Source organism: Aplidium turbinatum, chromosome 9 (genome assembly GCF_918807975.1).
Source record: "Aplidium turbinatum chromosome 9, kaAplTurb1.1, whole genome shotgun sequence".
NCBI lineage: Eukaryota > Metazoa > Chordata > Ascidiacea > Aplousobranchia > Polyclinidae > Aplidium > Aplidium turbinatum.
Genome location: NC_137480.1, coordinates 3,098,507 through 3,110,573, shown reverse-complemented (window position 1 = coordinate 3,110,573; position 12,067 = coordinate 3,098,507). Strand labels below are relative to the sequence as shown.

At 36.0% G+C, this 12,067-nt stretch overlaps 1 protein-coding gene across 1 annotated transcript in view; it reads right to left on the bottom strand.

Moving 5' to 3' along the window:
- LOC145777679 (carbohydrate sulfotransferase 9-like) overlaps window positions 1–12,067 on the bottom strand; it is a 30,192-nt gene that overhangs the window by 9,360 nt on the left and 8,765 nt on the right. The window contains exons 3-5 of the mRNA XM_082589116.1: window positions 9,061–9,171; window positions 6,362–6,430; window positions 5,572–5,747 (exon numbers count right to left, since the gene is read on the bottom strand). Of these exons, the coding sequence (XP_082445242.1) occupies window positions 5,572–5,747; window positions 6,362–6,430; window positions 9,061–9,171 (356 nt within the window). The remainder of the gene's footprint in view (window positions 1–5,571; window positions 5,748–6,361; window positions 6,431–9,060; window positions 9,172–12,067) is intronic.

Here is a 12,067-nt window from a genome sequence, read left to right as displayed (position 1 = left end):
AAAAGTGCAAGAGGATTATTTAATATATTTCGTTTGAAACACTTCTTAACACTTTAGCTGCCAGCGTTTTGGAAAAGTAGGAGCAGTTCTCCTTTTGCTCTTGTTGCGATAAAAAATCGTAGGCCTACAGTACATTTTGGCCAAAGAAAAAAAGGTATCATTAACAATAAAATATTTAAATCGCATTACTCCAAATATTGATAAAAATATCAAATAGGGAACGTTCAAATATTACGTAACGCTTTTTTTCCGAATTTTTGACCCCCCCCTTCCCCCATGTAACGCCAACGTAACGCTTTTTTCAATCCCCCCCTCCCCCATGTAACGCTTTTTCACTACAAATTCAGCACAAAAAACTACCATTTCGTACTCCAAAGCGTTACGTAACGTTTTGCTTGAACCCCCTCCCCCCCGATGTGACGCTAACGTAACGCTTTGCATGAACCCCCCCTCCCCCTCGAAGGCGTTACGTAATATTTGAACGTTCCCATACCCAATACATGTAATAGCAATAAACAGCGCTACCATCGATTTGCACTTGAACATAAGGATGAGAAAACGACATTTTTCGGCTTAAACGTCAGCACATGTCAAGTCATTGACCATATTATTTTATACTAGAAAACAGTTTCTAGCTATAGCTGTAGGAGATGGGGGGCGGTCGCTCCTTAGCGGAAAAAAACGTCGCAAATTTGTGCAAAAGTTCCAGTTATTTGGACAAATCAATCTTACCATGATGTTTCGACGTCTCACCAGTTTACAAACTTTATATAATTGTTATAATTTATGAGATACATTAGTATTTTCTAATAAATGTAAAATGTAGTAATTATCATCGATTTTGGAAACTATACTGCATGTGGTATTGCTATTTGGGCAGAATAATAAGTTTCGCTTCAAATTGGCGAATAAAAGTAAGCTCATTTACTAGCATGTAGGCTACATTTCTTCACGAGTAGCATTCAAAAGCCTGCAGGGTATTGGTAACCTTATGAGTTTTTTTTAACTTTTTCTGTATATCCTACTAATCCAGTTATTAATAAAATCATTTGAGGAAAATGTCTAGTTATTTGGACAAATCTATTTTTCCATGAGTTTTTGACATTTTACCATCAGTTTAGGAACTTTGTATAGAGTTGTATTTTGAAGTACATTAACATTTTCTTGGAATGTAAAATATAGCATCATCAACTTTGGAAGGTTTGGTATTGCAATTTGGGCTAAATGTTAAGCTTCGATTCAGTATCTGCAGAAAGTAAATGGAAAAGTATACAGTTGGTAAGCAGATGTAAGTTTACTTCAGATATTTATTAGAGTACTAGCATACATTTCTTTATCGGTAGCCTACAATTTTGAAAGCCCACTAGTAGCCTACATTTTTTCATCGGTACAAGTACAGTTTTGAAAGCCTGTTGGGTACTGATAACTTTATGAGGTTTCTGTTTTAGCATCGGAAATCTGCTTAGGTTTTTTGATTTTTGTCCATACTCTACTAATGCAGCTACTTGTAAAAATATTTGGTGGAAAATGTCCAGTTATTAACATAACAAAAATAACAAAATTATTAACATAAAACTATTTATCGTTTCGCTACTATCAAATCTCCTGCCAGGTAGACATTGATGATGAAGCATTTGTTTCGTCATTGTTGCCTACGTGTTGTTTTCGCATTATATATACTGGTTCATTGTAGTGTTTATTCATTCGCTACTCAAGCTGTAGCCTACTGAAGAGAGTTTAATACTCGAAATCTAGATATACAGCAATTCATGTTGTGTATAGAATGAAAATAAGCGGATTTGGTGTTAGAAGTCTTGTCTCAGATTTCATAGAATTTAGACATACGAAGGCGAAGGCAATTAACATAACGGTGGTATTGAAAAAACATTTACTATGATTTCATCTTGAGAAAACACTTTTGCAAACTCATCACCTGCCACTACATGTTAGTTGTACTAGGTGTTAAAGCGTTATATCGTTCTTACGAAAACAGATTTCCAAAAATGTAGCTTTCATAGCTCTCTTACCTAAAAAGGTTCTGCACCCTTGTATTAGACTATGCACCACCTCAGAGATTGTGAGTAATGTTGCATTTTTGAAAGTATATTTGCACAGACAAAATTTGGGCAAGATTTGTTTGCGCCCTCAAAATGTTTTACTCTCCTACGGCTACGTTTCTAGCTTTTTCTTGTTCTTTGAGATTAGTTTGTGCATTTCGGCTTACACAATGAATTGATATCAACAAACGAGGTTACATCAAGTCAACAATCGATATAATGAGATCAAAAAGATTACAGGAAAAAATATGATTTGCAACGCCGATGGTAGTGCTGAATATAAAATTAGGGTTGGGCACACATAGACTTTTTCTCTGTTGTCCCATTAAAAGGAGTGTTTTTTATGGCCATTTTTGACGCTGATCACAAATCCGTTGAAATTTTTGATCTATGATGATGTTTTAGGTTGGTAAAATGCAAAAATTCAAAATGGCCGCCAAATTTACACATTTTTCAGCTAAAATTTGATAATTATATCTTACTAGGTCATGTAATATGTCATATCTTCTGTTTTCAGGGTCACTGATATCGATAATCATGCTTTTAAACTCGTACAGGTCAACTGGATCGTTCCAGATACACATTGCGATAAAATCTGCACAAAAATGTGAGCAGAACCATAATTTCAAAGGAAAAAATTAAGATATAAATTTCCATAAGCTACTTTAATTTTCACTTCAACATCTGGATACCAGCATGTCAACAACTTTGTTTGTACAAGAGTCCTTTGAATTTCAAAGGATATATATTTTTCAGCAGGATATCGACATCAACAGAAACATTGTCTTCTGGCTTGATAGCATTTCTGATGGATGTTTTCAGTTCGTCTACACTAAACTTCTCAAACGTGAATGTTTTTATACCGTCGGCACATTTAACTCTACGCTTTTGGCGTATATCGGGCGCCACTGTCGATCTAAGGTAACCAATTTCCTTGAGCAGTTGGGATTCATTAAGTCTATTAAGAGAGTCAAGGGTATTTGGAGTCGCCGGACCTCCATGCTTCTTACACTCTTCAAGTACCAGTAGCACTTTGGACATTTTCTTCTTCTTCGCTTCTTGCTTCTTCAGAAGCGCAAGTTGTTGACTTGTTTTTAACTTAACAATAAAGTCTTGTTCAAGCTTTTTCGCCTGGGTAACTTCTTCTGAGCACCTCGCCCATTTCCACTTCTTCAACTTCTCATCTTCACTGAGATCTGTAAACGACGAATCTATGAGAACTGAAAGTTATACGGTTATCAAGTTTGGCGAATTCGGATTCGCATCCTAAATTTGTCAATGGTGCATGTTTCAATTTGACGTCGTCACTACTTTGACCTGCAAAAAAGTTCATCTCGGACAACTGTCTGTCCATTGCATCTAGAACTTCATTCAGTACAGCACCATACAATCGGACTTGACCCCTCTCCGCGTTTATGCACTCCTCTTGCTTGGCTCTAATTTCTGGTATTTTCTTATCGAAAAACGACCTGACACCTTCCCAAGTTCTCTCACTACCCGTTTCATCTTCACGTTTATCAATACCAAGCAGTCCCATCAGAGGCATAATCAGCTCGTCACTAAGCATTCGGTAAACTTCAGCACAACACAAGAATCAATCGTTTTGGATGTACGTGGAAACTGCGAGTACTAGTTTGTTGGCATTAGGATTAACAATAGCGTCGAAGAAATCTAATATTGACTGACGGCGACTCAAGTATTCAAATATCAAGTTAGCAGTTTGGTTTGGTTTGGTTTTGAATCTTTATCCTCTGACAAAGCCTTGATAGGTTATTCCTGGTACTTGTTCGCATACTTGTAGAGGCACTTGACGCAGGGCCGGTTACCGAGATTGGCAGAGTGAAGTTTTTCCGATTGTTGAAGTCTTGTTGCCGAGAAATTATTCCATTCACTAGGTGCCGCTACCAGTTTAGCCGGTATAATTGTACCCAGTTTGTACTATTATACCGGCTAAATCCGCAGCACTCACTTTATAATCCGAGAAACATTGCACTGTACATCGCACTATTTTTTCGTTGAGTTTATTGCGACTTTCTCTGACCTTGACTTTTGGGAAACGATCACTGTAGACGTCATTGGCACTGTCCAGAGTATCAGGTAAACTAGACGATTTCTTACTACGGGTAGTGATGGAAGAAGATGAAGACGTACGAAAGTTCAGATTATCCATTGAAAAACCCACATCTTGTTTCTGCTCACCGCTGATCATGATTGATTGACTATCGCCATCAGCCAGAGACAATGATTCCTCATACTGCAACTTTCTACCCTCCATTTCTCGCATTGTAGAAGATTTCATTTCTTCTCTATTCTTCTCAGCTGATAATTGGCGTGTATCTTGTCGGTGCTTTTGTTTTCGCCAGAAACTTGAAACAGTAGATAGACAAATAGCTTTATAACTTCTAAAGCAGTTATCACAGTAGAATTCTTCATCTTCTGGAGTCATTTTTACTCCAAACTGCTTCTCTAATTTCGCTTGATAGTCGCTGTTTTTTGTTCGAACATCGTATGCATTTTTAATCATTCTCTCATTAAAACTCATTACTTTACTAATCCACGCATCCGTTTTCTTGTACCTTGTATTGTTATCTTGCTTGCACAAATTTCTCAGTAGTTCATAGTCATTTTTGATTTTTTTGGATACCACTCTTTCATGCTCTGGGTATACGTTCTTTTTCACCCAATCTTTGCAAAGTTCAGTTGCAACTATTTTGCTGCTATCCACTAGTGTCAGTTGTTTCTGTCCTTTCTTTGTTGTGATTACATTTAACATGCGACCGAGGATGTATTTTTCATCGGGTAATTTACTCAACGTCTTTATTTCAGGTTCCTCATGGTAAACTATCCCATACAACGTTTTTTTCACAGAGTCACTTCGTGTATTAAGTATATAACTAGTTTCAGACATCACTGTTGATTATCTGTAACGACACGAAAAACGTACAACATCAAAAACAAAAGATATAATCAACTCAAAAATGGTTCTGAAATTAAAAAGTAAGTATTTTTCAATAAAAAATACACAGTTTTAGCTATAACTGTATAAAGCCATTATGTATCACTGTTTTGACCTTATATTCGATATCAGTGACCCTGAAAACATAACAAATGACATATTACATGACCTAATAAAACATAATTATCAAATTTTATGTGAAAAATGCGTGAATTTGGCGGCCATTTTGAATTTTTGCATTTTACCAACCTAAGACATCATCCTAAGTCAAAAATTTCAACGGATTCGTGATCAGCGTGAAAAATGGCCATAAAAAACACTCCTTGTAAAAAAAGTGATGTTGTTTGCCCAACCCTAATAAAATATGATAAGAACGCAAGTCGAAAATAAGGACATTTCTTAAAAGTAAGGACAGTAATATTTATTGGGACGTTGTTGTATAAATTAAGGACTAAACCAGAACGGCATGGCAGCCCTGACAATAATTCAGATAGTGAATATTATTTTATGACAATCACATTCAATAACTATTTTTTTTCAAAAATATTTATCACTTACTTTCGGTGTTTCACACATAATCAGTTTGAACTTGTCGGTGAACTTGATACGATACAAATCCAGTTTATGATATTCTTGTTTTGTCACATTCTTGCATTGTTCCCGTACACGTATTATTCGGCTATAATAAGGCTCGTCACATGATAATTCGTGGATCTCATCGCAATTATGGGTTTCTAGAAATGTGCAAACATTTTTTTGTTTGTCGTATCCAGGCATACACCCGGTGGTTGAAGGTTTAGATTAAATGGACGGGAAGGCAAGGAAGCCAATCTTCGTGTCCACCTTCAGGCAAACCTTAAATCGATGCAACCAACGATTAGACCGTCCCGTTAGCTCAGTGGTGACGCGTCTGAATCAACATCAAGCGGCGTTGGTTCGATTCTCGGGGTGCGCTTGAGCAACACATTTCAAGACTGCTCTCCACTCAGCTCCACTTTGTGGGTAGAATAATTCACAGACAACCAACACTTCAACTATTATCAGAAGCTTTACTAATTTCGGTAACCGGTACTGCGTCATTGATTTAAAGCCTTTACAAGTATACGAAACTGTCAGGAATAACCTACCAGAGGCTTTTTCCACTCCGGGATAAAGATTCAAAAAAAAGAACAACCATCTTTATGAAATAATATGTAGAATCTTTTTTTCGGCAAGCAACAAAGCCAAATCACTTTCATTTAATTTGGCACAATTAGTGAATAGTGTAGGTCTACGTCATGAATTACATGAGAATTAACTTTGTATGTGGTAAATCTGCAATATTAGCAATTTTCAGCCTTGACTTTACCTTCAGTTGATGCTATGCTAGATGATCGATATTCAGTGTGGGATGTTGGTTTAATGGTAGTAGATAAATCTGTAAGAAAAAATTCTATTGAATAAATTTGTTCTGAGTTGATAAAGCTTTGATAGGAGAGTAGGGCTGGATTGAAAAGGGCTGGCTTGAAAACCTTTACTTGTTACTTAAGTAATCCTCAATTAGGCTACTTGAAATTTTGAAGTAAGTCTACAGTAATTTAAATAAGGTAGAAAATAAAACCAATTATTTAAAAGCTGCCCCTTGCACCTAGTTTGTCTCTTGTCACTTTTAATAATAATTGCTTCCTTGAATGGCTCGCCAAATTAAGTGTACTCTTGCGACTTAATTGTGAAGGTGGCACTGGCTATTAGCACTATAGCAGGCTAGAAATTTCGTTTTTATGTAATTTAACGTGGAAAGTAACCGCTCACACATCTTTTGGCCAACCTTTAAAATAATGTGTCTTTCATTTTTTCTTGCCTTCAACCGCACTGCAGTATATAACTTTGTAAATTTAATTTGTATGTTATTCTCTCTGAGGATGCGCATTGTCATGGTGCGCGAAACGTCAGTGAAGCAATACATCAACCTTTTTGTCGTTGCTTTCACTTTCACTTTCATCATATGAACGTTGTAACTAGTGCTAAAAACGGTGTGTTCTGATTGGTGCACATGCCTGTATTATAATCCTCATATGATCTGTTTCCCACCGTGTTATTTACTGGTAATCATTCTTGTATCATCTGTTGAGTTTGTGCTGTTTCAGTCCAGAGTGTGCAGTTACAATATAGTGCAAAGTCAGGTTTATCTAATTCTCATTTTTATGTGTATTGCAGATACAAAATAATTCCTGATGAGGACATAAGTACGTATCGAAAACGTTTGAGTTTAGTTTTAATTCTGTTGTATTTCTTTGTGTAATAAAATGTTAAACTCATTGAAGTCACTTTATGTTGTAGGTGTATTGTTGTAATGCAAAAATAATGAAAAAGGCAATATAACGCAAGAGAACAACTGCACGCCCAGCAAGCTGGTTCAAGAGAGAGGCCCAATTACGGATTCATATGATGCACTGCCTAATAATTATGAATTCAAGAAAAATGAACGACAAGACATAACAACTTGTCAAATTGCCTTATCACTGAGTGTTCCTAATACAAAACAGACCAAAGTTGAACTTTCAAATAAATCTCCACCGGATAAAGAAAAATATCGTTTGTCATCAATTGGTAACTACCACCACTTCATCTGAAAACTTTATTGTGAGACAAGGATGTTGTGTGTCAGTGCAGAGAAAATGCTAGGTCTTCTAATCTAAAGCATTGCAACCATGTTTTATTTAGAGTCTATTACAACAGCACACCATGCACTGCGATGACAGATGCAAGACAACATGAAGCATCCAACTCGTAATCATCGAGCCAACTGCGCCCATTTTGTATAAAACACAGGCGCGTGCTTTGAAGCGGTGCGGTACCGACGCCTTATACAAACGTTGCGCAGACGTTCTCACCACTCTGCCACGCTGGCGATAGCTTTCTGGGTGTTTTTGCATTAATACGAGACATAGTATCATGTCATCACCAATTGACTATTTTTCCAAGCTTAATACTTTCATTAAATTGTATAATAATCTTAATTAATAGACTGCCTTATACAAGGGGGTTACAACAATAGCTTACAAGATTTTCAGTGAAAAGCTAGACCGGTGTCGAAGGATCTAGAACTCTCTCTGAACGTTTCCCAACTTCAAATTATCTTTCCTTTTATTGTGTGTGACGTCATCATTATTGGATAATAATGATATCACTAGTCAAGTTGATTTAATTATTTTGACATCGTAGAGATCTCAAAACAATCCCTCTTCTACACAACCATCTGAAGAAGCGCTTCGGTTAGAATGTAAAAAAGCGTTTACCCCTATCTTAATACGAGCTGTTTTCGTACGCGGAAAGTACGTCACGGGTTATCTTAGCCCCGTGCAAATTAATCGCTAATAACTGGAGCAATGAAAATCACAGAACCAAAATATTTTACAAGATAATAGCCATATGTATTGTGTATGGAAATTAAATTTTTACCCAACAAATTTATTGAAATGAAGTGTTTGAGATAAAAAAAAACTTCAGAAAGTCGGTTTTATTCTTATTTTCCGAAAATAACTTCAAAAATAAAATTTTTGAATTAGAACATAGAGTAATGCTAAACCAAACAACAAATACTTTTGCTTAAAAATATAGGCCTAAGGCATTTTTAGGCGTTTTTACATTTCAAAGTAATTGCACTAACATTTATATTGCACCAACATTAACATAATTATAATATTATATATGACTAGCATTGCACGAAAATGTCTAGCCACCTGAGACGAAATGCTTATTGTGAAGGGCAGGAAGGTAGGAAAATGACCAGTGTAGGTTTAGAAAATTTGTAAAGAATAAAAACTAAAAGTCAAGAAATTTTACATTTCTAGCATATTTCCTTCTGTAAAATATTGCACTACTAGTGTGAGTCGTCCTCATAAAACTCCGTGTCGCTACAGATAGGGTTAAACTTTTAATTGGGTTTGCATTTTTCTTTTCCCAATCATACAAATACAAAATTTCATTTAGCTCTAAATTATACACGAGAGAGCTGCTTTGGAACGAAGGCTAGGCTACTAACAAGTTGCACCGTCACCAGCTTACCTGTCTTCATATTATCTTGTGATTTCGTTGTAGTTTTCAAATTCGGCCCGGTTGTTGCTTCAACCACTTTTCTTTTCACTTCATCATGACTTCCAGTGGAAGCTGATTTCTCTGTTACATAAAACACGAAAACTATTGGTAGATGATGTAGACGGTTTGTTTACTGTGGAAGCTTTTGATTTGTTTTTCAGAAAGAAGATTCAATTTTGTGAATTCAAATATCAGGCCAAATTTGTAAAAAAATAAATTTGTTTTTTTCTTATAAGTGTTAGCCAAGGGACTTAGGCCATGCCCTCGTTTAAAGTGAGTTAAACTGTCATTTTTTAACAAAGGATCTATCTTTGTTTTGGTAAACAGCAGTTGAGAATGCTCATATACTGCATTTCACCAGAAACCAAAGCTGAAACCATCACTCCATGCACTGCATAGACTACGTCAATTTATTGGTACCAGGGTTTCTAGTAGGGCTGTTCGAAACGAACTTTTTCAAGTCGAAACGAAATCCTTTTGAAAATTTTTTGATTATTGCGCAAAAAAAAAAAAAATCAAGATTCAAGATAAATAATTTTAAATTGAAACGAAAACGAAACATCTTACAGCTAGCAGGCCATTGCTTTAGAAGTCAAGAGGAAATTTTAAACATCCTTTTTTGCAAACAAAAGTGTAGCAACAAGAACAGAGGTCGACAGCCAAAGTCCTTTCTTCACCAAGCAGAAAAATACAGAACAAGCAGACTATGCAAATTTACTTTGAAGTATAAGTTTTGGCACTTTTTTAAGTTCCCAAATTCTTGTATATTTCGTTTTGTTTCAAACGGAAAATGAAATAGTTTGAATTTCGAAATGAAACGAAACGAAATGTTTCACTCAGAAATGTTTTAGAAACAAAAAGAAATTAAGACAAGAAGTTTCGCTTCGAAACGAAATATTTCGAAATGTTTTCAAAATATTTTTGTTTCAAACAGCCCATGGCCCAGCCCATGAACAGCCTTAGTTTCTAGGTTTACTACATTGCACCATTTATCATCGCACCATCCTTGAAAGCTGGATATGACAAATTTAGCCAATTCTGGTAACTTTTCAAATTTGGTCATAAACTAAAACTTTTCTGTTTTCTGCTGAAATCAAAAATAAAAGTAAAAAAAGTTTTACGTCGTTCTAACTAATGTGGTAATTTCCAACGTACTTGTGTTTGTACAATTACAAAATCTTTATAACAGAGAATACTTATAAGCTATTTGAAATATACACAGCATAGTTTCTGTTATTGAAAAAGATTTCATAGCTTTGTAATATATTTTTTGTTGTTGTAAAAACCGTCTTAACATCTAATAATGAAACTAAAATATGTCTCTTCTATCAATTTCAACATATTCTAGTGCTAACACAGCTATGCCTTGTAGGCTATAATATTGAGTGGTTGTTTTCAAACTGTGCGTTACGACGCTCAGGTGCGTCGTTCAAAGTTTGCAGGAGTGTCACACAATAATTTCTTAGCGCATCGTCACTAAAGTGAGCAAATACCTGAAACACTTTCTGACTATAAATTAGCGTTAGTTTTTAACTGATGTTGAAGAAAAGTCAAATTGTTCTGCTAAAATGCGTGTTGTAGTTTGTTATCATTGAAGTGTTATCAATTAAGGTAGCTTCATCTTGAATATTCTTCAACAGGATGTTCACTTACCAAATAGAGGAAAAGCCGCTTAATTCCTTCAACACATTTTATTTGAAAAAGTATTTCGCTTCTGGATAACAATGAACAGCAAACGCTCGGCAGGTCATCGACGTGTGTGCTTTTGTTTTTGTCTTGTTTGTACGAAGTAGGCTATGACTTTGTGTTGTGGCTGTGATGAAAACAAAGTACCTATCGATCGCGAAATGAAATGAAGCGCGATTCAAATTCTGAACCTACAGCAAGAAAAAGAACCTGCTTAACAAGGTTAATGACAGTACCAACGCATTGAGTAGCCTAAGCATTCCAGATTCAAGTAGGTATTATGTTATGGATAAAAGCGATTTCAAAACAAAGCTTCTTTTATTGTTGGGCAAACAGACGAAAGTGAGAAGGTTTTTTCGCGCCTAGGTTTTGTTTGGGGCCTACCTCAATAAAACACTTTTCCGTCGCTTTACGCAAATGTAATGTTTTGTGTTATCAGTGTTTTGTCATAATCAACATTCACAAACATCAAGGGACTGCTTCATATTACTCAAGTTCACCAGCATCATGCCGAAGGTGGTAAAACTTAAAAGTATCTCAATCGTTTGGTTGACAAAAAAATGGGATTTCAAACGACAAAGTAGGGAATGAGCATTCCCAATTAATTGTGCTTTTTGTAATAGCTTGAAATCATGAAGCCACGCTTTGCCAAATCCAGGCTTTTGACCGGTGGTTGAGCCAGTAGCAAATTGGCCATTTTTTATTGATCCAACGTTTGTAGACGTTGGATCTTATTATTGCACTTGGAATTATACTTACTGGGGAATTCAGCTCAACAAGCGGTTATTCGCTGGATGGAAATCTTTCTTACTGAATTAAAAATTAGTTGATGGAAAATATAACAAACCAATCAACCGATGTGATGCGACATTTTATACTTTCGCTCAGTGAGTTAAATTCATGATGTCAATGGAACTGCAGTCTACGTTTTTCAAACATCGGCAACCATTTACAAGTAATCCCAACGTTGCCCAGCAAACAACAGGTTTCTGTAGACAGGGGCAATCTGAGCTCTGTTAGCTGCTGCCTCACCAATTGTAGGCGCTGAAACGTTTGCTGATAAACATCATCGAAAGTAGCTTGCCGCAAAATGTATACTGCAACACCGGGCAGCACCTGGACAACCAAATCTCGACAAAAACAAAAAGAGAATTTCATCTTTTAAAGGTGCCGGTATTTTAACAAGGTAGCCTAACAATATCTAGAGCCAATGTAACCTAAACACAATTTGTTTGCTTGGCAGTCTTCAGCACGAGCCAAGACTTGACTTTAATTCCAAGGTAAACCAACT